This window comes from Sorghum bicolor, chromosome 6, assembly GCF_000003195.3.
Source record: "Sorghum bicolor cultivar BTx623 chromosome 6, Sorghum_bicolor_NCBIv3, whole genome shotgun sequence".
NCBI lineage: Eukaryota > Viridiplantae > Streptophyta > Magnoliopsida > Poales > Poaceae > Sorghum > Sorghum bicolor.
In genome coordinates this window covers 47320732-47346899 of record NC_012875.2, presented here as the reverse complement: position 1 = coordinate 47346899, position 26168 = coordinate 47320732, and the positions used below count along the sequence as shown (strand labels likewise).

General features: G+C 43.9%; 5 protein-coding genes across 5 annotated transcripts; 4 read left to right on the top strand and 1 right to left on the bottom strand.

The window, feature by feature from the left end:
- Positions 490-3238, top strand: LOC8073411 (protein SPA, chloroplastic). Its single transcript, XM_002447907.2, has 5 exons — positions 490-941; positions 1035-1118; positions 1343-1394; positions 2196-2352; positions 2896-3238. The coding sequence occupies exons 1-5, from the start codon at positions 786-788 to the stop codon at positions 2915-2917; spliced, it is 471 nt and encodes a 156-aa protein (XP_002447952.1). The 5' UTR covers positions 490-785; the 3' UTR covers positions 2918-3238.
- On the bottom strand, positions 4136-5067 carry LOC8057461 (PLAT domain-containing protein 3). The gene is made up of 2 exons (XM_021463602.1): positions 4997-5067; positions 4136-4908 (listed from the first exon to the last, which is right to left on the bottom strand). The coding sequence occupies exons 1-2, from the start codon at positions 5065-5067 to the stop codon at positions 4404-4406; spliced, it is 576 nt and encodes a 191-aa protein (XP_021319277.1). The 3' UTR covers positions 4136-4403.
- LOC8057460 (endoplasmic reticulum-Golgi intermediate compartment protein 3) lies at positions 6284-11295 on the top strand. The gene is made up of 13 exons (XM_002447906.2): positions 6284-6540; positions 7329-7402; positions 7648-7731; positions 7839-7919; positions 8225-8305; positions 8907-8999; positions 9120-9299; positions 9420-9487; positions 9615-9666; positions 9838-9891; positions 10002-10094; positions 10260-10326; positions 10710-11295. The coding sequence occupies exons 1-13, from the start codon at positions 6399-6401 to the stop codon at positions 10799-10801; spliced, it is 1161 nt and encodes a 386-aa protein (XP_002447951.1). The 5' UTR covers positions 6284-6398; the 3' UTR covers positions 10802-11295.
- On the top strand, positions 12456-15161 carry LOC8057459 (lipoyl synthase, mitochondrial). The gene is made up of 4 exons (XM_002447905.2): positions 12456-13021; positions 13576-13787; positions 13912-14291; positions 14781-15161. The coding sequence occupies exons 1-4, from the start codon at positions 12576-12578 to the stop codon at positions 14901-14903; spliced, it is 1161 nt and encodes a 386-aa protein (XP_002447950.1). The 5' UTR covers positions 12456-12575; the 3' UTR covers positions 14904-15161.
- Positions 22481-26001, top strand: LOC8073410. Its single transcript, XM_002447903.2, has 5 exons — positions 22481-22791; positions 22900-22973; positions 23828-23957; positions 24305-24610; positions 25416-26001. The coding sequence occupies exons 1-5, from the start codon at positions 22672-22674 to the stop codon at positions 25683-25685; spliced, it is 900 nt and encodes a 299-aa protein (XP_002447948.1). The 5' UTR covers positions 22481-22671; the 3' UTR covers positions 25686-26001.

Below are 26168 nucleotides of genomic sequence, written 5' to 3'. Positions count from 1 at the left end.
CTGAAAGCATGCGCGTCATTTTCGGCTGCTTGGACTCGCTGGCTAAAAGTAAAAGTAATCTTGGCAAGACGTGCATGCATGCATTGTACACTGTCAACCGGAAATGACACGGTGGCGCAACTGCCGAGTGGATTAATCTGGTTAATCTATTATAAACCATATGATTGCATATGGCCGTCAATCCGTACGTTGGTATTCTTTCAGAAAGCAAAATGGCGACAACGCGCGGTTATCAGATTAACTAACAGCTTAGTGCCAGAGTTAACAATCAGCTTCTGCTTCTCCATTGTCGCACTGATGCCGAGATTTTTTTTTTTCCTTTCCTACTACTACCTGCGGCTGAGAAAAGACGACGGGGAGGAGATCGGGACAGCAGGCATTCCGTGGCTAGCCTTGGTCTTTTCGGATATGGACATTATCCGCTCTGGGAGTTCCGCAGCCTCTCAAATTCCGGCGCTCAATTCCTTCGATGCATGATGCATGCATCCACGCTCATTTCTTCGTCCCGAGGCCCGGCCGGCGGCCCCAGTCACGAGCAGCACCCACATCCCATCCCAACTCCGGCACCTCGGCCTGCCACGTCTCCACATAACAAGCACCACATCCACATGGTCCACGACGGCTGACGGCACGACCTCCCCGGCTGTCTCTCCTACCTCCTCCTCTCCCCCTCCAGTCCTCCCTCGCTCGCTCGACCTCCTCCTCACGACGCGAGGCGTGGAGCCGGTCACCGGGTCACGGCCACCGCCGCGCCCGCCCGCCGGAGACCCGGCCGGTCCGCAGCCATGGCCACTTCCTCCTCGTCGCTCACGACGCTCCACTCCCGCTTCCTCTCTTCCACTCCTTCCTCGCCCTACATGGCGGCGCTGCTGCCCCGACGGCGAAGTGCCGGGGCGCGGCGGTACCCTCGCATCCGGGCCATTGACCTCGACCAGAACACGGTACGCTACGGAGTGCCCACCCGACCCCAAATCGCGCCCTTGCCTTGTCCTTTGATTCTCGCGGAGCTTGATTTCCCTTCTTGGTGCCTCTAGATTGTGGCCATTTCGGTGGGCGTCGTCAGCATCGCCGTGGGAATAGGTGTCCCAGTGTTCTACGAGACTCAAATCGACAATGCCGTGAGTATTCGCCATTTTTTAAGTTTGTTGCAACCTGTTCGCTGTCCAAGTAGCGTTAATTAGGCTGGGAGTTCTAGCAGCTAAAGAACATACTACTAGTTGACTGAAACTGAAAGATCCAAGCTTAATGAATTTGCCACTGTTCTGTACGAGTATTTATTACTACTATCTTAAAGTCATAAAAGGGGCAATAATGTGATTATCCTTTTTTCTTCCCCATGCAGGCAAAGAGGGAGAATACACAGCCGTGCTTCCCCTGCAGTGGTTCTGGCGCGCGTATGTGATGATTATGCTCTTTAGATTGCCTTAGCTCCTTTATTCCAATTTGCATTTCTAACATGCCTATGGTTGTGTGATTAAACATTGTTGGGACAACCACGTGGCTGAGTGAAACACACAAAATCTGGTCATGGGACTGCCTTGTTAAAATGAAAATATCATCCAGGCTCTCATTTTAATCAAAGATGCATCTTAGTTCTTCCTATGCACTATTTTATTTGGTTGACCTTTTAATGTTTTATTAGAAAACAGTAGGAAGAGGACGACTAGGCCGAAAATTATGTGACATCTGCAGACTGCAGGGTCAGAAAATCGGAACCAAAGTTTTAGTAATGTTTATTACTGCAACTTTCATCTTTCTCGAATATGCAATGTGTCCCTGTAACTCTACCTTTCATGACCATATCTATACCTAAATATGATGGCATTAGTGTGTGTGTGTGTGGTGGGGGGGGGGCAGGGGAGCAGATATCTCTTGTTCAATTATTCTGCACCAATTAGTTGGTACTCTGGTAGCAAAGCTGTTATTGAGTATCCCCGAGAAATGACAAACATTCGCCTATTTGAAAATTGCAATATCAATGAGAGCCTTGAGCCAAAAACGGACTTGCAAGTTCCCTTTATGAGCTTCAGCGAATTAGACGACTAGTCATGATGGAAATAGATAATGGGCTGGGCATGGTGGTATGTTGCACATAATGCATACGTTACTGCCTTGTAACTATGCGTCTTATCTTTTTCTTTACAAAACAGTATCCAACGGTTCTGAGTATTAAATGGAATTTGTTCATTTTCCAGAGGTATGCAGGTTTTGCACTGGAAAGGGCATTGTTACTGTAGTGCTTGGTGCAGGCGAGACTGAAGAGTCACAGTGCGTCAACTGCGAGGGCATCGGCTCTTTGACATGCACTACATGCCAAGGCACTGGAATCCAACCACGCTATCTTGACCGCAGGTAATATGCTTTTATCTAAAACTTTTGCATGTAAGCACCCATGATCCCCTTTTATCACTGCTAGCCTTATATACATTAACAACTTCAGAGCAACATTATCTATATTATTGAATTTCCTATAATGGAACTAGGGAAATATTCAGTGCAAACACTCTACTTGGTGGAATTGTGAAAACTTTTTAGAAAACATACCAAGGAGTTTTCAAAAAAAAAAAAAATGAAACTATGCATATCCATAGTGCATAGATGTAGATTGTCACAAAATTTGATATTCGTACATGAGGCCCTTTGTGGAGAGGCTAATTTGCTTAGCACAGATGGTCCATACTGTTGAAGTGAATGATTTAGGAACCTGTCATATAGATGTAGGAGACTTTTCCCTGTGATGCTTCTCCATGAGAAGAGAAGGGTCCTATATGTTTTCCTTCATAAGTTCGTTTCGTCAATGTTTTGCCCGAATGGCGTTCCAAATAAATGTAAACAAGATAAAAATTGGTCAGAAGGAGATATCTAATGGTTATTTGATTTGGATTGGCTAATCAGGGAGTTCAAGGATGACGACTGATGAAGGCTTTATTACCATCTTTGGTAGTATGTCAAAGATGTAACATCACGGTCTAGTTTGAGGATTTGAGGAGAGCATTGCATACGCAGAAGAGATGTACCTACATAGGATCCATCTGATTGTTTTGTGTTGTATTATATATGTTCCAGTTTGGTAAATATAGATGACATATGCCCTCCAGCAGAGAAGATAATGTCTCAAATTTAAGTGCTCAACGTTTTGCGGGAGATGTAATATATTATATTCTTCTGATTTTGTCATGCAAAATTGCAAGAGTGAACAAAAAGACTCCCTCCAAATAGAGGGCGCACTAAGCATCAAGCATTGGGTGCATACATTGCTCCATGGCTCTGTATTTTGAGATGGTGGGAGATACAAGTGCAGCCAAACAGATGTGATTTCCACCGGGAATGACACATGACCATTATCAAATATAATGGTCCAACTGGCAGTAATGGCTAGCTCCCTGAGAATGCAGCTTACAAACTAGTTTCTTGCTTCAATGATCATATCCAGCGGTTGGAGTGACAAGTTCTAGACAATGTGCAGAGGGGTCCAACAAGACTGACTTAAGGGGACATTCAAAGAAAAGATTGTTTCCCAACTCCTAAGGCCTTGTTTAGTTACACCCAAAATCAAAAAAAAAATAAGATTCTTCGTAACATCGATTCTTGCGGCACATGCATGAAGTATTAAATATAAACTATTTACGAAACTAAAAACACAGCTAGACAATAATTTGCAAGACGAGCAGTTTGGCCAAGGAGCCAGCTGGGCTTCTAGCATGTGGAGACATTCGAAGACATTTTCAAGTGAGTTGCACCCAAGGAAAGTCAGCATTATTGCAAAATTTGTCGAAGAATTTGAGCAGGACAGTATTCTGGGTTTTAAGGTCGATAATGCCAAGTCCACTTGCTCTTTGGTCTGCATGCCACCTCCCAGGCAACAGTGCATGAGCCCTTTCTATTGGATAATGCCAAGTGCCCAAGTCCAACCTTGCTCCTTCGATCTGCTTGATTTTGTGAATTGTGATTCTCACACTCACTAGCTTAATAACCAGGATTCCCACAGACAAAAGCAGGTTTCCTTAAACTTTCCTTATCTTATTCTTCTCATCTTAAGCTGATTGCCTGGTTGAATTTATAATGCTTGTTCTTTTTCTCCTTTTACTTTGTAGGACTGAATTTCTCTTATGTTGTTATGCACCGCATTCAGTGATGGTACTTGAATCCTCCTCGTTTCCTTTTAAGAATTAGGGATAGAATGAATAATCTGACTCATGTGTTGAAGCAACCACACAATCTTCTACTTGCATTCTTTTTATTGGGAAATGGAATAGTAATTTGTCAGAGACGCTCTTCTACAGTGCTACACCAACGAGTTCAAACATCTCCATGAACAAAAAGCAATGACGCGAGAGAACGACAGAAACAATGAAGACTCGAAGTCTAGAAGGCCAGTGCAGCGACATCCGTTTCCGGCAGCATCACTCCTCCGCGTCACTCTTCGCGCAGACGCTACGCTCGGCGTAGAGCTGGTACGGCGGCGCGTCGCTGGCGAGCCACTGCTGGACGCCGAACCCGGCCTTGGCGCACGTGGCCGTGGCGTGGTGCCCAGTGGCGGTGACCTCCACGGACTTGCAGTACCAGCCGTGGTGCGGGCCGTAGCCGTCGGAGGTGAGGTTCATCCGGCACGGCGGCGACGGCAGGCAGGGCGCCCGGTCGCTGAAGATGTCCACGTTGCCGCGCTCGTAGTAGTCGTGGCCGGCGCCCATGAGCCCGCCCCACCGGGCCAGGTCCAGGATGGTGAAGCCGGCGCCGTCGGCGGCCCCGAGAGCCAGGCTGATCACGGCGTCCGTCCCGGCCTTCCAGATCGACCCCGTCTCCACGTAGATCGGGTACACGCACCTGTAGTCGTCGTCGTAGCTCCCGGCCGCGTCGACGGCAGAGCTCTGCAGCGGCACCACCGCCTGGTCGTCCGGCGACAGTGGTCTTTATCCGGCGCCGGCGGCCTACGCATGTAAATGTGGATGCCGATTGAGGAAAAGATGCATGACCAAGCATGACACTATCAGGGCACAGTAAGAGAGTGAAACGTACCAAGATCACCAAGGAAAGGAGGACGGCGAAGGAGAGTGCATTGACGGCCATGCTGAACAACTCAAGATCCAATCCAAGAGTTGAAGAGGCTATAGCTAATGAGGGTGATATATGTAGTCTCAGAAGAGCTTCAAAAGGCATTATATTCTTCTAAAAAAAGGCATTGTATTCTGCTGGAAAAAATATTACTAAATAGCTGTTTGGGACTGCTCCACAAACTCCACCGTAGAGTAGTTCCATAAAAAACTAGAGTTTATGGAGTACCTCTTTAAATGCTCTCACAACTCTACTTTTTTTCCTCGAAATAAGTGCGTGGAGTTGAAACCATTTAACTAAAAAATATAGAGCGGAGTTGAAAAACGTAGAGTATCAGTGACAGGCATGATGCGGGGAACGGGGGAAGTCATCATCAAGTTTGGATCGGGTCAGAACCGAAGCAGGTGACCATCGATCATGTGCCATGGTGGCGCACACGGTGAACGGGGATCTATGCCAAACAAGACAACGGGCGCCCATGCTTAAATCAAGCGCTTGTACATGGACACAACTTAAATATGCATTAGCCTCTCTGAGCAAGTACATGAAGCACTAGTGCACGGGGGTAAATTAAAGAGTCAGCCATGTGATGCTCATACTAAAGTGGATCGGAGTTTGCTCTATGCCCTCTGCAGTTTCCAGTTCTATATATGCTCAGACCCTTGTAGCTGATAAAGTACTTGATATGGTTTCAACTATAGTAACACTGCAAATGATGTTGGATAAAAATTGAGCAAAAAGAGCACAAAAGTAAATCAAGCTAGAAGTTATGTTTTAGAAGTATTCCCTCCATTTCAAAAAAATTGGAGTCAAACCTTTTTAAATTTTATCAAATATATATACAAGAAGATATTTTTAGATATATTTTTATAATATAAATATATTATCAAATATATATACAAGAAGATATTATTAGATAGATAGATTATTAAATATATTTTTATAATATAAATTTATTTAAAAGACTAATGTTTTTTATATAATTATAATTAAAAAATGATAAATATTATAACAATCTTTATTTTTGGACGAAGGAAGTATATTATACCATATCAAGAATGGTTATTCTGACGGTAGAAACCCACCAGTCAAGCAGTTTCAGTAGCCAAGAACAAGAAGTCAAACTGGAGCATTCGTGGACGTTTTTTTGCGTCTTTTCAAAAAGGGCGAAAAAAAAAAACAATACCGCTATACAAGGCCGGCAATTCGCTAATGATTCGTGACGAGGACAATTCCTCCCCCCCCCCCCCCACACCCCCCCCAAAGAAAACTGAAATAGCGAGGAAGGGACGGGCTCGGCCTCTCTGCCCGATTCCGCCTCCGACGACTCCGAGATCCCGTCAGGCATGGACGGGCTCCTGTCGAAGCTCCGCAGCCTGGACGCGTACCCCAAGGTGAACGAGGACTTCTACAGCCGCACCCTCTCCGGCGGCGTCATCACGCTCGCCTCCTCCGTTATCATGCTCCTCCTCTTCGTCTCCGAGCTCCGTACGCGTCTCGCTTTTTCCTTGTTCTCTTCTCACCCCCTGCGCCTCGATCTAGGTCCCTGTACCCGTTTCTGAGATCGGCTGGTTAGGTTTGGCCGCGTTGGTGATGCTAGATGGATGCTAGTATAATGACCCCCTGTCGCATTACGATTCCGGCGTTCTCTCCAGGATGCGTCGAGATCTGGTGTTGTGGTTACCGGATTGGCGGAGCGGGTGGAACCGTGGAATTGATCTCGCGTAACTGGGTTGGCGGGAGTGGAATTGAGTGCCTATTTCGACCGCGCAAAATGTTATTTTAATGTGCTTTGTATTGCCAGGATTCAACTCATTTCACGAGTAGCTACGAAGCTCGGGAGATTCTGCTGTTAACTTTCGTTCTGTTTTGGTTAGTGAATAAGGCGTTGACCTGACATGTTATATAAGCTTTTAGAGAAACAACAGCTACAAATGGCAAATTTGCATACATAATTATTGGTTTCGTACAAAATTTGAGGTAAAAGGCTGTTTCTCTTGTGCTTGGTTGCTTTGTTGTCGAATGTAAGGGCCAGTTTCATCAGAAATTCAGAAGCAGATTTACCTAGTACCCACATGTTTAGTTGAAGTAAATGAGGGGCTCTTTCGCTCTCATTGTTTTAGATATAAGGTTTTTAGTGTGTGGATATTCGAAACCTTGGGTTTGCTTTCTTTTGGTTTTCTTTACCGGATGAATAGTATACCAGCATGAAGGTTAACCAAAGAAATCATTCTACCTATCTACTACTTTATATTTTTCTCTGTGCACTTGTGCAGGATTATATCTCCATGCAGTTACTGAGACAACACTAAGGGTTGATACTTCAAGGGGAGAAACACTTCGCATAAATGTAATGTACTGCTTTTATATTCTTGCACTATTTCATTGTCACCCTTTACCAACTGTTTGCAAACACTCATTTCTTTTTCAGGTTTTTTTGCCTGCTAGTTGTTCCTTCATTCTTGTATATTTTCTAACACTAGACCTTGGCTTACCAGAACTTATTTCGTACATGATAACTTTGCCATTCTAATCTGTACCAATTTATGTTCAGACACTTGTTGACATCTACCTTTTCTGATGCTTAAAATGCAGTTTGATGTCACCTTTCCAGCCCTTCAATGTTCTATAATTAGCCTGGATGCAATGGACATCAGTGGACAGGAGCACCTAGATGTGGTATGCATTTGTGTATTCAGCTTTTTAGCTGTTACGAGTTGTGTTCAATAACTGATGGTTGCAGACCTGTGGTAACTAACTTGTTCCAGTTTAATGCTCTTACGTAGAAACATGATGTATTCAAGCAGCGAATTGATGCCCATGGCAATGTTATTGCGACTAGGCAAGATGCAGTTGGTGGGATGAAGGTGAGATCATCTCTTGTGGTGTTCAAAGTCACACCTATAGCATGTAGAATGTATAACAGCACTGCCTCAAAGTCAGATTCTTTGAAACAATCCAAATATGCAGTATTATGACATTTCCTTTTGTACAGTCCTAGTTTCTTAGCGTGTGATTTGTTCTGCACATAATATCTGACTTATTTCCTTGATGCATTACATAACACATATTGGCTTCGCAAGTGAAAAATTCCTTTAGGTGTTTTGTATTGCTCAAATCTATACATGTTTTGTTATACCTAAAGATGCACATTTCCTTGCCTTTTCAACAGATGGAAGCACCTCTACAACATCATGGTGGAAGGCTTGAACACAATGAAACCTATTGTGGCTCATGTTATGGTGCACAAGAAGTATGCTTCTATCTCTTGTGAGATAATATCTATCCCTTGGCCCACAAAATACGCAATTGTATTTCTACCTTTTGGGTTGCATGCCATGGACTAATTTAGACTTCACGAATCATGATTTTTTTTAAAAAAAAATCACCTCCTTTGTCTATTATCAATCACCGCTGATCCATCAGCATCACTTAGTGCAAGTGTTGTTACAAAAGTTCGTGAGGGGGTCAAGCCAGACATGTTGACCTGGGTAGAACTGATGAAGTGATGAAAATGCTAATACATACATGTCAGCTCATGTCAATAGCTGGGCCATGTGTTAAACTGTTTCCAGTGAAGTTTTCAATAACACCCCTAATTTGAGTCCTGTATACTCCTATGAACTACAGAGCAAAAGTCAGATCTAATGAGGCTATCGAATATATCTGTGTGAGGCAGGCCATTTTTAGTTTCTTTACCATATATCTTTCTGTTAACACTCCTTCATTTTTCTTGCTGTGCTAGAAATTACATGATTGCTTTAGAACCTGTTATCGTTGTACCTACAGATATGTAGTTCATCTGCTGTTTTGTTATGAATTTTTGAGCTAACATATTTCCTTATTGAATGTAGTCTGATGGTCAATGTTGTAACTCATGTGAAGATGTTCGTGAAGCCTATAGGAAAAAAGGTTGGGGTGTATCAAATCCAGATTTGCTTGACCAGGTAGAACCATCTGATGAACATATGTTGTAATAACTACCAAAAAGAAAAGATCACTTTATGTAGACAATGCCCCCTTTACTTTCAAGACAATTATTATGTCTGATGTGTGTTGTTCTGTAGTGCAAAAGGGAGGGCTTTCTTCAAAGTATAAAGGATGAAGAAGGCGAAGGATGCAATATTTATGGCTTCATTGAAGTTAATAAGGTTGCTGGGAATTTCCATTTTGCTCCAGGGAAAAGTTTCCAGCAGTCAAATGTGCACGTCCATGACTTGCTTCCGTTCCAGAAGGACAGCTTCAATGTAATCATACTTAGCAAATCTGTAAATGATTTTTATAGCTGTGTATACTGACAGGAAGATTTGTCATTTTCTCACAAGCATTATTGTGTTAACATTACATTTTATTCTTTACAATGCCAGGTCAGCCATAAAATAAACAGACTAAGTTTTGGAGAATACTTTCCTGGTGTTGTTAATCCACTTGACGGGTAGTTTCCTGTTCCTATAATGTTATTTTTATTTCATATATTTGTTTTCTGGTTTTGTTACTAGGGTGAAAATGACCCCTAAAAATCTAGGTGAGAATCTAAGATTCTTTACTTGTTAAACATGCAGGGCAAGTTGGGTACAGCATTCATCATATGGAATGTACCAATACTTCATCAAGGTTTGTCCTATCCTTTGAGGCCTAATTAAAAGAAGTATCAAACGATATGTTGTCTTTCTAGTTAAATTGCTCCTGTTTTTTCCTTCTTATTTTCTATATATTCTTATACTTACTGTTACCCAATGACTTAATTCAAAATATCTGAAATTATTCTTTTTTCTGGTCTTTCAGGTTGTCCCTACAGTCTACACTGACATAAATGAACACATTATTCTCTCTAATCAGGTATTTTCTTTCTTTTATTTTGGTGGGCAAACATTTTCATGCTGCTGATGCACATATCGACATATTGTGATTTCAAGCATTCCCTAAGATGCTGTAATTCATGGCCACAGTTCTCTGTAACGGAACATTTTAGAAGTGGTGAGAGTGGTCGGATGCAGGCTCTTCCGGGTGTGTTCTTCTTTTATGACCTTTCACCAATCAAGGTACCAGCTTGATGTACTTACATTTGATACTGTATTGCATATAGATAATGTAAGGGTGGCCTACTATACTCATTTGTTTCTTTTGCTGGAAATCATTGTATTTGTAGTTGCTTGACATGTGTTTTGCAGTACATGAGTGTAATTTTTCATCAATGGCTTTTACAGGTCACATTCACGGAACAACATGTGTCATTTTTACACTTTTTAACTAATGTTTGCGCTATTGTTGGAGGTAATGTTTCCGTCTATCCATTTTGGTTTATGCTATTAGTCTCTCTGTCATGCACCTTTTCTGTTTACAATAAGTATATTTGTTGAACGCACTTGTAATTCAATTGAACATTTGACCTGTTGAACATGGGTATTGGCCCCCTTTGCCAACTTGACCATGAACAACATAAAAGCTGTGTTTCTGTGTAAAATATAGCCAATGGTATAGGTAAAGCTGGTAGACCATTAGTGAGAGCTGAAGTTAAATGTAACTTTGGTTGCTGATTGTTCTCTCTCTGGTTGTTGACTGATTTGGACTAAGTCCTCGTTTAGTTATGTTTTTGAGGTATCTAAAGTAGGATTTTCGAGCAACAAACCAAGTCTTCTATTTTTCTTGATGTGCAGGTGTGTTCACCGTTTCTGGAATCATAGATTCATTTGTATACCATAGTCAAAGAGCAATCAAGAAGAAGATGGAAATCGGCAAATTCAACTGATGTTGCTTTCCCGATTGCTGCAATTAAGTAGCTCCTTTTGCAGCTCCAAGTTCCAGAAATGGGTGAATCAATGCACAGTGGCTTTTGCTCTGGAACTCTTGGCACACTAGCATAGTTTACAAACAATTGCTCATCAGATAAGTCTTGGTGAGCTTTCCAACTTGCTTCCAGCAAAGATACCAGCGAGCAAGATGGCCATCGTGTACACTTCGATATGTTATTCACACAAGAAAATGGAACAATTCAGAAGTGCTCCATTTTTGTACGCTCTAGTCTAACAAGAAAACATTGTACTTCCGTGAGCTGCAGAGGTGTTCGTGTACTGTTGTAAATTTGTGGTAGGGGGGAGCCTATCTGTATTATTTTTCTTTTTCTTTTTTACAATTATTATGTGTCTGTACCAGTTTTTTTTTCTGAGACATAGCTTCGACAGGTAAAGATTGAAAAATATATTTAAAAAACAATTTTCAAAGAAAGCAAGCTTATCGTTGTAATCCCAGTATTTTCTTTCTGAACTCATACCAGGTCCACGAGCATTATGCTCCCTCCAATACCGGGTGTGATTTGACCTGGTATGCTTGGATCTATAATTTTGTCGTATAATATAATGTTTCTAGCAATAAATCATAAATATAAGAGTGCTTTCAAATACGGATCCAAAATATGACTTTTGCATAAGAAGGTTTACATAGGCTGATTCTTAGCTGACGAGTATGAACTCTGAATCCAAAAAATGCGATGGATGCTCCGTATAAAAACAAGTGGAGGGTTATATTTGTTATAGAGCCCCGTTTTGTAGTTTCAGTTTTATAAAAAATGTTCCTGAAGAGTCTGATTTTGTTTCTCATGAAACTAGGCTTTTTCAGTTTTTTTGGAGAACCCTGAAATATTCTTTCTGAAGAAACTGAAATATATTTTTTGGTTCTGATTCTGAATCCCAAAACCATTCGGTAATTCACGGAACAACATGTGTTGTTTGAAGAATTTGTACAAAATGCTTTAAATGCACCATAGTCAAGCTGATATGGTAGGTAATGACATTGACAGTAGGATACCATAAAAGTATGCCCATCAGCTCTTCGTATCAGTATCGATTTTTTTAAGGCTCTAATCCTCATCCTCAGTTCTAGAACAAGAGTTAAAGTACGGGTGATTGCGGATCAGCTTGTGTCACAAAAGCACCTTTTGAATTTTCATTCTCGTCCACTTGTCCCTTCGTAGAAATTCTGGACGGTAGTGTAGGCGAATATATGTGCCATGGTCCCTCTATCTCAAGTGATTCACCATTAGTTTTGTGCCCTGTAACTTTATGAGGTTGCTAGACTTAAAAATAATCACAATTTTGCTTGATAGTCCATTGCCATTTGGTGCTTGGCCCCTTCCATTTTAGCTCAAGCTCCGCCACTTATAGTGGAAAAACGTTTGGTCCCTATACGAAAATGACACTCATCTGAGGTTTTGTAATAAATAAATATTACTATGGCTGAGCACTAATCCAACTGAGTCTGAATGTGGGCTCGTCATCCTTGTTGATCGATTTCCGATGGCGGATGGCCTAGTTCTTCAGAAAGGCACACGAATACGCCTTCATACGGCCTAAGACGCCTCAGTAGGATTACGCTTTCCGCGAATCCCCATCTTCGACTTGCGCACAAAACAACCAAACCAACAAACTCCATCTCGCTTCTCGCCTGACTCGTCCCCACCGCTCCCGTCCCCAGTCCCCACGCCCCACCAACCGCTGCCGCCGCCGCCGGCCGCCGCCGCAGCAGCCATGCACGGCCGCCGGCACCTCGCGGCGTCCCTAACCCGGGCCCTGACGCAGGCGCCGTCCCGCTCCATCTCCTCCACCCCGTCTCTCCTCCAAACCCTCGACCCCTCAGTGCCGTCGCCATCGCCTCCTCCCGCCGCGGAACCAGGGCGGCTCGCGGAGCTGCGGCGGCGGCTGCAGGCGGACGCGCCGTCGCTGGGCGACTTCGCGTACTCGGTGGAGGTGGGGACGCGGCAGCGCCCGCTGCCCAAGCCCAAGTGGATGAAGGAGACCGTGCCTGGCGGCGCCAAGTACGCGGCCATCAAGGCCAAGCTGCGGGAGCTGAAGCTGCACACCGTCTGCGAGGAGGCCCGGTGCCCCAACCTCGGCGAGTGCTGGTCCGGCGGCGAGACCGGCACCGCCACCGCCACGATTATGATCCTTGGGGACACCTGCACGCGCGGCTGCAGGTGAGAGATTCGTCGTGCTCATTAATTTTTTTTTTCTGCTTGTTTGTGGTACCGTGGATTCAATGTATTAGAAATTAGAATGTGCTCTTCACTTGCTTCTGTATGGTAGACATTTAGACTAACATGCTGCAGTGTGCTCTATCTTGATCCATGAACTGTTTGAATTCATATGATCTAACTTTGCATCCTCATATGTTTAGATGTTTCTTCTGGACTTTTTAGGCACTTTGATACTGCTCTAGCTGTTGCGTCGCAAGAATTTTCTTGATATCTAAATTTACAAATTCATAGCCGCCACCGTGTAGTAATAAGAACGAATGCTTTTCTGTATGAAGCAGTTCTATATAAAATATGCTTATTCTATTGTGTGTGATGTCCATTTTCGGGATACATGCAGGTTTGTTGTTTAGATCACACGCTTCACCAATAGTTTTGTTTTGTGTAAGCCTATAAAGCATTGGATGTTTGTTGTTTGTGATGTGGAATTGACCTTTTGAAGAAATGAACTTAAGGCCCATAGTTGCTTACAAATTTGAGAAATTACTGATTTGCAGATTCTGTAATGTCAAGACATCTCGAACGCCCCCTCCACCGGATCCTGATGAGCCTTCCAATGTTGCTCAAGCAATTGCCTCATGGGGCCTTGAATATATAGTTATCACGAGTGTTGACCGGGACGATTTGCCTGATCAGGGCAGTGGTCACTTTGCTGAAACAGTACAAAAGTTAAAGGCTTTGAAGCCAGAAATGCTTATTGAAGCACTCGGTAAGAGACATGTTGCTCACCATATGCTTGGTTACTTGCATATTAGCGTGGAGTTGATCATTGGCCCTGTCAAATTAGTGCATCAACCATTCCATTTTCTGTACCCTTACTACTAATTTTGCAGTACCTGATTTCCGCGGAGATCCAAGCTGTGTAGAGAAGGTTGCAACTTCTGGATTGCATGTTTTTGCGCACAATATTGAAACAGTGGAAGAGCTTCAAAGAAATGTCCGAGACTACCGTGCAAATTTCAAACAATCTATAGATGTTCTGAAAATGGCAAAAGAGTATGCTCCTCCTGGTACCCTTACAAAGACATCAATAATGCTAGGTTGCGGGGAGACTCCAGATCAGGTTATTAGCACCATGGAAAAGGTGCGGGCTGCTGGTGTTGACGTTATAACATTTGGCCAGTACATGAGGCCATCAAAACGTCACATGCCTGTTTCTGAGTATGTTACGCCTGAAGCTTTCGAGAAGTACCGGGCCCTTGGTGTTGAAATGGTATGCCTATCTTTCCCGAATGTGTGCTTTGGGTTTTACATTGTATGAGGCATTTAGAGCCAGCCACATTCCTTTGCTCCATCGTGTACATGGCCAGCCTATTATCAACCATAATACTAAATTTCACAATGTATACAAAATAAATAAGATTCTCGACCCTGATGCCTCTTTGCTGATTATTAGACATCGTTGTTTGGCAATTTGGAATGCTACAAAAGGAAAAATTGTCAATAGAATGTTCATTCCTTCTGTGATTCTATTTTAGTAATCCAAACTTAGTTGTGCTAGCGAAATGAGGCTCTAGAAACTTTGCATTTTTCACCTATGCTGCAGCATCGATTGATTTGCAGACTTGATTACTGTCATTGTTCTTATTGGTTCCCAGAATTTGTCTCATTGTTAACAAGCTTCAAGCGCACAGTTGTTTTCTGCATTGCTCGTATAACTGGGGTGCTGACAAAATGACCCTGTCTTTGTTGTAAATGGCAGGGGTTCCGCTATGTTGCATCTGGGCCAATGGTTCGATCTTCCTACAAAGCAGGTGAATTCTACATCAAGGCTATGATTGAAGCCGATCGATCAAAGGCAACCACTGCAGACTCAAGTGCATAATTGACAGTACCTCCATCCCTTGACTTTGCTGTGCTGCAAAATAAGCCCCTCACTGCTTTGTAGTCAGAGAGACATGTTGATTTATGCCATGATTTCAATTTCCAACCACACATTTATTTTCTGTTATAGAATAATTCCGGCTCATTTGTGCCACTCCCATTCTGCCTTGCTTGTCCCTCCCTCAGTTTAAAAATCAAAATTATTTGTTGTAACAGTAACGATCAGAATGTGAATACAGGGCTTGTGCTTTTTGTGTCATTGGCAGACCCAATCTGCTGCGGACCATATTCAGAGACGGTGCTTGTTGTTGCGGGTAGTGCGGAAATCCTGAAACACTCTCCTCTGCTGTGGCTGGGAGCCAACTTGACCCATCTTTCGCGCGGTCAACGACTCTCAACATGGCAAAAGCAAGACGCTGCCACTGGCTCGTACATGAATGATTGGATTGGGAGTATGGTTGATCATTCATCAGATGGGCCCACTAGTAGAGAAAAGAGCTGACCATTGTTGCAATAATGCAGCTAATGCTAGGAGCATGTAGTGAAATGTGATGCTGCTCCTAATTCAACTTGTCGACACGTCCCATTCAAGGGGTGTGTGTGTGTGTGTGTGTGGTGTAGTGTAGGCAACCCCCCACACCATTTTCTCCAGCCACTGATGCAGGCAGTGGATTTGGGTCAACCCAGCACTAGGAAGAGGGAACGCTCGCCCTCGTCAATCATCATACTGACGGAGATCTCTGAGCACGAATCAGCGATAAGAACACGTTTAACAATATGTGCTCTACCTCCAGAGTGGGGGAAAAGCGGGGTAGGCTGCATCTAATTAACCGGCGGGGTAGTAAACTAGGCACGCGTGAGCACCTATCCGAGGTGTAATACAACTAGCATAGCACACCCGCCCGCCCCCGTCGCCCTCATCTGGCTATCCGAATCCAATCCCATGCAGACGTGCGCGACGTAACGGGCTTTGCTTTGCTTTTTCCCAATTTCCCCGTGGCCCGTGCGTGCGTCGATGGATGGCTGCCGCGCTCGCTTCCGCCTCGCGCAAATCAAAAGCGGTACGCGCCAATACATTGGCCCTCTTTTGGTTCCACCAACTAAATTTTAGCTACTCTTGATGACTAATAAAACTAAACTATTTTAGCCCCTTTTAGTCAATATATTTGGAATTTTAGCTACTAAAGTGACTAAAGTTTAGCTCTCTAAAATTTAGTTGGCGGAAGCCCAAGTAGTAGTAGTAGTATTAAACAAACTGGACGGCGGCCAATCAAATGAGAAGCAAACGCATGTGCTCAAGTGGAAGGAGGGGGAAAAGAGTTATCTGCCCCTCGTTCGTTGGCTCGTTCGAACAACCCACATAATTAACCATATCGGCCTCGCCATTTGACGCGACGCATCCTTATCTAGTTATCTCACTGCCCATCATCGGCTGCTGATCGCCGGCGCCGGTCACTAACTAATCGCTCTTTGTGCCCCTCCTCTATGGCCAAACCACCCTTGACACGCCCAAGGGTTCACGCGGCGCTGGGGATCAATCAAGGCCAACCTCCACTAGAAAGTTGATGACTCGGCTCGGCTCGGCTGGTCCCTCGGGAAAGCGAGGGCCGTTTCCACACTGGCGACGGCGTCGTCCGCCTATATATCGGCCGGGGCCTGCGCATGCAGCTCAGACCAGACCGGCGCGCCAAGCCAACACCAACAAACCGTAGCGTGCTGCGTTCCTGCTGTTAACTTGCTGCAAGAAGAAGAAGAAGAAGCGCGAGAGGCGCGATCGAGTCAGTGCGTGCGTTAATGGCAGGAGGACTGAGGGTGCAGCCGCCGAGCCTCGAGCTCAGCGTCAGGGTCGTCAGGGTGGACGGCCTAGAGCAGGAGCACCTGGAGGAGCGCGGCGGCAGCCTCTTCCTGAGGTACTACGTGCCGGCCGGGGACGGGAGGCGGCGGCTGCGCGTGGACACGCGGGAGGTCCCGTGCGGCGGGGACCTGCGCTGGGGCGAGCTCGCGCGCTTCGAGCGCTGGGGCGGTGGGCATCAGCCCGCTGCTACAGCTACTGCGCCCGCGGCCGCCGCCGCGGGGGCGATCGTGTTCGAGCTGCGGTGGAGGCCGAGGCCGTCGTCCTCGTCCGGGCTGGCGGCGGCGCTACTGGGCGCTGCTGGAGCGCGGGTGAGGCCGTCGTCGAGGGTGCTGGCGCGGGCCGAGCTCCCGTGGGCCGACGTGTCGTCGGCGTCGCAGCCGGCGGCGGAGAGGTGGCTCACGCTCTCGCGGGTGGGCCGCGAGCTGGCCGGGTGCAAGGCGCCTAAGCTGCTGGTCGAGGTCAAGGCTGTCGGCCACGGCGACGTTGCCGCGGAGAGGAGGACACCCGGTGGCGGCATGACCGCGTGCTGCCGTGCGGCCGAGCGCTGCGGCCAGTGCGGCTGGGTTGGGAGCGAGGAGGACATGTTCCTCGCAGCAACGTTCAGTCAGCAGGACTAGCTTAGGCCATCTCAATTGTCAATTCTCACAGCGAAATTAACAACTACTGTACTTCAGACGCTACCATGTCAGGATAAATATTTATAGAAAGTTATGTATAGCCCCTGCTCCAAATTTTGAGAATTGAGAAAATTGATTGAATGGTTTGCCTCACTCTGCGGCTTACCGCCGTGCTCATGCATCGGAGTCCCCACCTATGCCATGGGAGCAATGCTGCTGCCACTCAGGTGTTGTAGCTGCCATCGACGCGCGACGCAGGGCCCTTCCTGTGGACGGGGTCGGACACCCAGAACGCCTGCTTGCTTCTAAAGCTGGGGCACCGCCTTCACCACCGGCGAGGTTCTGCCTGGGCTCAATGGATGAACGGTCATGTTAGCCTTTCCGAGTGGGGCGACGTAATAGAATTTAGAAGTCGTTTAGTACAGCGACACGGTTTTCTCATGAGCCTCCATGGTCTTTTCCACGCACCTCCATCTTCTCCAGCTCCACCCCCTCCACCTCATTCCTTTTAGTTTCTAAACCGCCTATCACAAGTGTTTTCCAGCGTCGTCCTACAAACCCCACAGAACTGGCGAGGCGCGGACGGCGCGCTGACAGTAGGCAAACGGTCGTCGCTAGGTACGAACAGCAGATGCGTCGCACACGAACGAGGACGCGCCGCTACTTGTTTTTTTTTTTTTTTGAACTGTTTCTCATTAGAGAGTGTATTCAGAGCCACTGACTGAACAGACTAAAGCACATCAACCACCTGCATATGTTCGTAAAAAAAACCACCTGCATATGGTATGCTCCTCTAGAACAAACTAAACTGCCTATCAACCACTTACATGCTTGTGGATTACCATTAAGTTACAATGGCCCACTTTTGTTTGTGATTTTTTTTTCAAATGCACACATGAAAGTTCCATGCTTTTTTAGCATGCTCTCATGGAATGTGGATTGTGGTTCTATCTTGCTAAAACTGTAACAGCAACATTCACTATACACGAAGATATGCCAAATTTGTCACACGACTATTGTCCTTGGATTGTTATGTTAGGAGTTCAATTTTGTGTTACCCGGAGCCTTGTACCATCAATCGCAAAAAAGAGAAAAGAAAAAAAAAAGAGCATTGTACCATCAAATTGAGCTTATTGATTGGTTAGTTACATTGTTTCATTTTGGTCTCTTTAGTTTGTGTGGTGATTATGGGGGGCTCAAATAATTTTTTTCATCCCCTCATTTTTTTTTTGACTTCTTGTATGTCCACCTTTTAGGTTTTAATAAAAGATGAGATATTTTTCCATTGCCATCAATAATCACCTCTTGTTGTCGGTCAATTAATAGAACAAGACCCATACATACTATTGGACGAGCAGAACAAGCTGCTGTCAGCCTGTCAATCTGAGTAAATGTTTGCATATCTGCTGTCAGTCTGATATTCAGAGCTAATTCGATAGCATTAATTTTTAAATAGAATTGACTCGGCGTGCCCAGCTCCCACTCCGCCCCAGCAGTTAGCAACCAGAGTCACTACTGACTAGGCACAATATACACTATCAATCAAAGAAGAAAAAGTCCGATCTGAAATTGAAAGACGATAGTAATCAACCATTTGCTCAAAGATCTCTGGACCCCTTCCTATGGATCAATCACCCATACTATATGTCAGCATAACACCACCACATTGCCTCACTGAATGTTGATCTGATCATCTGAACTCCAACTGGGAGCGCCTTGCAGCTCCACCTTCAACAATTCTGCAAAGGCACAACCGATGCAGGAAGCCTGGACAAACTAGCATTCACCTATTAGTTGGTAGTAACAATTCGATTGGCCAAAACTTAAGGGAGCTGCTGAAAGTTGCCTGTACAATATCACTTGGAAACAAAATTTGGCTTAGCTTTATAATCACCCTCAGTGGCAAAAATTTTCTCATCCCACACAACATGATAATGACTTAATTAGTGTGGTGGCTGTTCCATGCAAGGATTTTGAGTCAGCACTCAGACCAAAAATATATACTAAGTAAAAATAAATAATAAATGGAATAAGCTATTAGATAGGACACCTAACCTGAATATTCTAAATGCCAGCATATCTACACGGGTGGAAACCAAACTTAGTATCTTGGCAAATCTGTGAATCAAGCTAGAGTTGAAGGATATTCTGATGAGAAAAGATAGCATATCCTAAAAGGGAAAATAAACTAATACACTCAAACAAAAAACCTCTTCTGATGGCCCTTCATGACGACGACTACAACGAAAAGGCTCAGCACATCACCGAGCAAATGCACTCAAATCTTATCTTATCTTATCTTATACTCTTATAAAACTAAACCCCACTAGAAATTTCTCTCAACATGCAAGCTATCCACATCAACAATCCACTAAAACTTGCAATTATAGCCAACTAGCACATGTAATTATGATAGTCATCTCTTCATCTACTAACATGCAATTTAGCTGTTCATATTGATGTGTCAAATCATTCAACAAAATTAGTTTAAGATAATTTCATTCATATAACTATAAATATAAATAATCTAATTTTCTTTTAAATTATCTAAAATTTCCGCAGCAACGCGCGGGGTATTCTCCTAGTATCAAAGAATTTAAACTCCTTTGAGTTTTGAGTCCATCACCGCGTCATTTTGTAATTTAGGCTCCACCATCATCTTATGTGCTATCATCATTCTTATTTTATCTACTTGTCATTTCAATAAATCTCATTAGTCTTTTAATGATGTGGTCATTATTATCAAAACCCAAAATTAGAGCTTAATTACACTTATAGTATAACTCATAATGAATGTACAAGTGAGTATCCAATATAGAATTTAGGCCTTGTTTAGTTCCGAAAAGTTTTTGGTACTGTAGCACTTTCGTTTTTATTTGACAAATATTTTCCAATTATAGACTAACTAGATTCAAAAAATCCATCTCGCGATTTACAGGTAAACTGTGTAATTAGTTTTTGTTTTCGTTTATATTTAGTGCTTCATGCATGTACCGCAAAATTCGATGTGACGAGGAATTTTGAAAAGTTTTTGGTTTTTGGAGTGAACTAAACAAGGCCTTAATAGTAGTGATGCCTGAAGTCCGCGTGACCGAGGATGATCATGATTACTCACACCCGTACCTCACGTCTTAGGGGTGTTTAGGACTGCTTCACTCTAGTTTTTGCAGCTCTGCTCCACGAACTCCACTGTGGAGTTTGTGGAGTATGAGGTACTGTTTGGCATATAGCTCTGTTCTAGCTTTAGAAATGAGTTGTTTCTATGCAAATAGTCCATTATACCCCTGATTAAAATTGTTTTTGATATTTTCTAACCAAATAGAAATAAAATGATAGGGCATTAACAAAGGTCATAATTAAAATATAAATAATTAACAGGGATGACGGGAAGGTGAAGAGAAGAGGGGCGTAAAGGAAGAAATGAGGTAAAGGGGAGCATTTACGAGAATTAATTCATGTTTAATGAGTGGCAAGGTGGGTAATTATCTCACAACTCCATGTGGGAGTACCATACTCCAAAAACTAGAGTACCCCTTGAGATACTCCATGAAAAACATGGAGCTGACCTCTAGCTCCACTTTTTGCAAAGCAGAGTTCGTGAAGCTAGACGTGTTTGGTAATGCAGAGCTGAAGTGGAACTGAAAAAACTAGAGCAGAGCAGTTCTAAACATCCCTTTAGATTAGCCTGCAAGAGAATATTAGAAGAGCTAATAGCAGTGTCTCTGACTCCTCCAACACTTGCAGCGTTAATAGCAATGTTCATTAAAATCTTTTTTCTTTCTCTTCTCCAAATGAATTAGGAGCTGGGGGAAGCTAATATTTTTTTGTTCCTCCTCCTCTAGCACAGAGAAGTCAGGAGGAGCTTGGTCAAATAGTCCCTGCATAACTCACAAAATTAAATCTTTTTATCGGGTTTATGGACAAATCCATTTGCACACTAATCTGAGAGTATATCTAAGAGTCTTTCTTAAATTCGTTCCCTAAATCATCGCTTGGAGAGGTATTTGGATAAAATCATTTTCTATATTTTTCTAGAGAGCCAATTTCATTCTCCACTTGTGGCTAGCAAGAAATCTGAAATATAGGATGACAAAATTTAGAGATCTAATAAAAAAACTTGTTGGAGGGCATTTTATCATCAAAATCTCTATATTTGTCAATGAGGAGGCATGTAAAGAGACTCTTAGAGTTACTCTAACACATGCTTAGCGAGAGTATTTCTAAAATTTACTCTCTAAATTATTATTTGTAGATTTCTTTTGAAGAAAAATGATTTTCTATATCTTTCTATCCTCAAACAGTTTTTGTATATCTGGTACACGCTAGAGAATTGTTCTCATCTTTTATCTTTAGCTAGTGAGAAATACAGATCAGAGGATGTTAACTTTTTTTTTTCAATCAAAATCTCCATTTGTGTGAATTAAGGCCTTGTTTATTTCCACCTCAAAACTCAAAATTTTTCAAGATTCCCTATCACATCGAATCTTTAGACGCATGTATGGAATATTAAAAATAAACGAAAATAAAAACTAATTGCACAGTTTATTCGAAATTCACGAGATAAATCTTTTGAAGCCTAGTTAGTCTATGATTGAATAATAATTACCACAGACAAACTAAAGTGATACAGTGTCGCGAAATTTTTCACTTTGTCGACTAAACACGGCCTAAGAACAGTCCTCTGAAAATGCTCCTTTGTGTTGTGCTAACAGCCTGGCCCCACGTGGGCCCAAGCTGTCAATGGTTGAGCGTAGTTTCTGTACGAAGATGGCCGCAGCCCGCAGCGCACCGTCTGGAGCGGCGAGCCAACGTGCCCACCGGCACATGGTCAGGATCCTCTACATTAGCATTGGAATCTATTGGTCCATCACACCCACTCATCATCGACCACGACTCCAAAGAAACGCTAAAACCTTTCGAACACACGGATCTGGGATCCGCTGCTCCCCGCCCGACGCCTTCCCAGTCCAACCTGCTCCTAGGAACCAATACCCTACACCCACCGACAGGTGGCTCCAGTACTAGGTGGTCCCACATTTCAGTAGCTTCAGCGTCACTGTTTCGTGAGGGGAACAGGCATGGATGGGTACCAGTACAAACCAGGGGCAGGCAGCGGTGTCACCGGCAAAAATTTTCGAAACCGAGAGGTGTGTGTCAGCCTATCACTGCCATTTCGCCCCCGAAGAAATCGCGAGAGGGGAGCGTGCCGAGCTGAGCAGGCAGGCGGTAGTGGCCGAGCGAAAGCATCCTCGATCTCGTAGCAGCCGCCGCCGCTCGGGTAGGAAGGAAGGAGAGCAATGGAGAGGGCGGTGCCGGTTCGGAAGCCGCACACCAACACGGCCGACCTTCTCTCCTGGTCGGCCACGGGCCCTGACGCATCTGCCTCGCCGGCGGCGGCCTCGCGCCCCAGCCTCAAGGTCTGTCGTTGCCTATTGATACCCTACCGGCGTCGGTGTGTTGTGAATTGATTGTTCATCTGTTTATGCGCTATGCGGCTGACTTGGGGGGTGATGATGTGTGAGCAGCCGGCCGCGGGGATTACGCCGGCGATGTTCGGCGCGCCGGTCACCGATCAGGAGGCCGAGGATCTGAGCAAGAGGTGAGATCTGGGGCGTCCCCCTTCCGCATTCCGTGTTGATCCGCTCGATCTGTGTCGTTTACTGCATTCTACTACTTATTAATCCGGTTCCGATCTGATCTAGCGATGCGTATCTATGTGTGTGCGCGTGCGTGCGTGCTCTGTTCGGATGTGTGCTCCGACCGATCCAGTCGATGTCTCATTTCAAACATAGCAAGCCTGGTTGCTCTGGTTTTGGCGAGAAGGCCATTCTATAATGGTGGGGTTTAGCTAGTAGTGGCAGCTACACGTTTCAATGCTCGCGACACCTTCCCATGGTGGTTGCTGGGGAGCAGTCGCTTGCAGGCGGTTGGTTCATGTGAAGGCTGGGCCGTGAGCGTGGGGTACGGTGCAAGTAGGTGACGCTGCTAGTGTCCAACTTCATGGGTATCAGTAGTGTATTGTAGATGGGGCTAGACTCCAAGTTTTTAGCACTGACTGAAAGTGATTTCAAGGATGCAGAACACAAGCCCCCAATTTGAAATTTGGATATTTCCGACTCCTTGATGTAGGCTGTAGTGGTGTCACTGCCTGTTTAACATGTTGTTTCTTTTTGTATTTTTGAAAGTATACACTTCTGTTTTGCATTGGAGAATGTTGAAAATTTTCAGGCAACTGTGACAAACCTTGTGTATGTTCCTTTTCGAAATTCGTGTTTTAAATGAAAATGTGTACCTGACAATTCTGTGATGGACTGCTTGCGTTGGACAATGGTAGACAAACAGCTGGGGATGTTCTAGTCTATGCAATTTTTAGCATTGCTTCCAATTCTATCTTTGGCACTTCTTCAGAGATAAAATATACTGAACACTAACCTTCCTGTTGACATATTGTAGTGAAAGAAAATTTTGCTCTGGCTCGAAGTTGAAAGAGATGAGTGGGAGTGGGATTTTTGCTGAGAAGAGTGAAATTGGTGATTCAGAGGCTTCAAATCCTGCTAACAAGACTTCCTTGAGGATGTACCAGGTACTGGTCTTATTCAGATCCTTCTACTGAAACCTATTCTCCCCTTCTAAGCATTACTGTGCCAGCACATATTACTATATGTTTATGTGGATGGCATGCCAAGTTGATGCTTACGTTTCTCTTAAGGAAGTGCGCTATAACTGATATTTCAAAGGAACCACATCCATTGTCAAAAAAAAAAGGAACCACATCTTCCAGAGCTTATATTTCTCACATTTTGCTAAGTTTAGGTTTATGTAACTTTTATGTATGACTATAGATTTTGTATCTCTAGTTATCTTGCATCGATTGATTCTATGTCACAGAAGAATTGTTTTCTTACTATGTGAGTCGACTTTTCATGACAGCAAACTGTGACTGGAATAAGCCAGATTTCATTCAGCGCTGACGGAAGTGTTTCGCCGAAGAAGCCATCGTCGATACCTGAGGTGGCTAAGCAGCGAGAGCTTAGTGGTACCCTGGAAGATGCTGATGCTAAAATTAATAAGCAGCTTTCTGAAGCCAAGACCAAGGAGCTTAGTGGCAGTGACATCTTTGGTCCGCCTCCTGAGATTCCTGCCAGGCCATTGGCTGCTCGTAACATGGAGCTACAAGGAAATGTCGATTTTTCACTTCCACAGCGAAGCGTCCACACATCAGTTAAAGTATCTAATGTAAGTGACATTAGAAGATAACTTTCCTATTGATGTTTTGATGCACATTTTATTTAGTTCTTGGCTGTATATGCCTACCCAGCCAAATGCATAATGTAGAGAATTTGGCTCTTCTTATCTTGGAATATGTCGTGGAAACCGATTTCAGCTCCAACTTTATATGGTTTGTACATGGCTGAACATTGGCAGGCTAGTATTCCATATTTGCACAGTTATTTGTATGGATTTAATTTGTTTTATGTTCAAATGATGCAAATATTTGAGTTGCTTGCTATTTTAATACAATTTGTACTGTACTGTATAAGTAGTGATCCCTATTTGATGTGTTTGCATGAATATGGTACTGTGCTTTTGCATACCTACTTGCTAATACTACGCTAGCTTACCAGTGCATGCTGGTGCTTTTTTTATACTAACAATCAAATCTGTCTATGGTAAAATGTCTCCTAGAAATCAAGAATTCAAAGATGTCACTGTTGCTTGAATCTTGTCCTCTAGCATGATAATGTCCTAATTTGAAATGCTTAATAGTTATTTGTACCATAATTCTATAGGATAATATGAAAAGGAAATTTTGGTGTTTATGTTACAAAGAATGTGTTTGTAAGCCTTTCATATGAAATACACTAGCTAGGCTAACATCAGTGCATAGAACAATCCCTCATGTTTTACTTGATGTTATTCTCATATGACTTGATATTCTTGGAAAACCATCGTATTCACCCCTTTGAACAGAAGCTAGATGTTTTTCATCATGTTAGCATGAATATCTTACCCTCTAAATCTATGTAAACTTATGCTGCAGCCTGCCGGAGGTCCAAGCAACATCTCATTCAGTGAAGATCCTGTAGTGAAGACAGCAAAGAAAATCCACAACCAGAAGTTCCAGGAGCTGACAGGTAACAACATCTTCAAGGAGGATGTCCCTACCTCGGCTGAGAAGTCTCTGAGCTCTGCGAAGCTGAAGGAGATGAGCGGCAGTGACATCTTTGCTGATGGAACGCCAGCTCCCCGAGAATACCTCGGCGGCATCCGGAAGCCCCCTGGTGGTGAGAGCAGCATTGCTCTGATCTGATTGCTGTCGAGGGCTCTAATTCGGACTGGCTATAGCTCCCCTCGTCACTGAAGCGCGCCGAGAGTGCATCTGTTGACCTCTTGGCTCTTGAATTGTGCCGGGGATCATAATTTATGTTGGGTATCGTTAGTCTAATATAATGTAGAGTCAGGAGAATCTGACTCGGTTGCTCGTGTCATCTGATACGCCGGTGTGTGATCTCGTCTTTGATTCATGCTACATTATTTTGTTATGTATTAGTGCATCCGAACTAGAACTTGTGCAATAATTATTTTGGACTCATTTCCGGGCTTATGGTATTATAGGATGTTTTGCTTGTGCTGTTGTTGACCCAAAAGATCCATATTCGTCTTCTATTTGCCCTCTTAACATTTGATTGCAAAGTGTGGGCCGAATTTGTATCATTTGGTAACAAAAACCATGGAAACGAAGATTAAAGTATCCAGAGTTGTTTTTCTATAGCTGTCTTTGCGCCGCGCCTAA

Bases quoted from the DNA above. Each gene is read 5' to 3' on its own strand.
- LOC8057461 (XM_021463602.1), bottom strand. From the start codon at position 5,067: ATGGCCGTCAATGCACTCTCCTTCGCCGTCCTCCTTTCCTTGGTGATC. The intron at 4,909-4,996 runs GTGCCCTGATAG...CGCCGGATAAAG, and splicing joins GTACGTTTCACTCTCTTACT to ACCACTGTCGCCGGACGACC.
- LOC8073411 (XM_002447907.2), top strand. From the start codon at position 786: ATGGCCACTTCCTCCTCGTCGCTCACGACGCTCCACTCCCGCTTCCTC. The intron at 1,119-1,342 runs GTGAGTATTCGC...TTCCCCATGCAG, and splicing joins AGACTCAAATCGACAATGCC to GCAAAGAGGGAGAATACACA. The intron at 1,395-2,195 runs GTATGTGATGAT...TTCATTTTCCAG, and splicing joins CTGCAGTGGTTCTGGCGCGC to AGGTATGCAGGTTTTGCACT.
- LOC8057460 (XM_002447906.2), top strand. From the start codon at position 6,399: ATGGACGGGCTCCTGTCGAAGCTCCGCAGCCTGGACGCGTACCCCAAG. The intron at 8,306-8,906 runs GTATGCTTCTAT...TATTGAATGTAG, and splicing joins CATGTTATGGTGCACAAGAA to TCTGATGGTCAATGTTGTAA. The intron at 9,488-9,614 runs GTAGTTTCCTGT...TTAAACATGCAG, and splicing joins GTTGTTAATCCACTTGACGG to GGCAAGTTGGGTACAGCATT.
- LOC8073410 (XM_002447903.2), top strand. From the start codon at position 22,672: ATGGAGAGGGCGGTGCCGGTTCGGAAGCCGCACACCAACACGGCCGAC. The intron at 22,974-23,827 runs GTGAGATCTGGG...GACATATTGTAG, and splicing joins GCCGAGGATCTGAGCAAGAG to TGAAAGAAAATTTTGCTCTG. The intron at 24,611-25,415 runs GTAAGTGACATT...CTTATGCTGCAG, and splicing joins CATCAGTTAAAGTATCTAAT to CCTGCCGGAGGTCCAAGCAA.
- LOC8057459 (XM_002447905.2), top strand. From the start codon at position 12,576: ATGCACGGCCGCCGGCACCTCGCGGCGTCCCTAACCCGGGCCCTGACG. The intron at 13,022-13,575 runs GTGAGAGATTCG...ACTGATTTGCAG, and splicing joins ACCTGCACGCGCGGCTGCAG to ATTCTGTAATGTCAAGACAT. The intron at 14,292-14,780 runs GTATGCCTATCT...TGTAAATGGCAG, and splicing joins GGGCCCTTGGTGTTGAAATG to GGGTTCCGCTATGTTGCATC.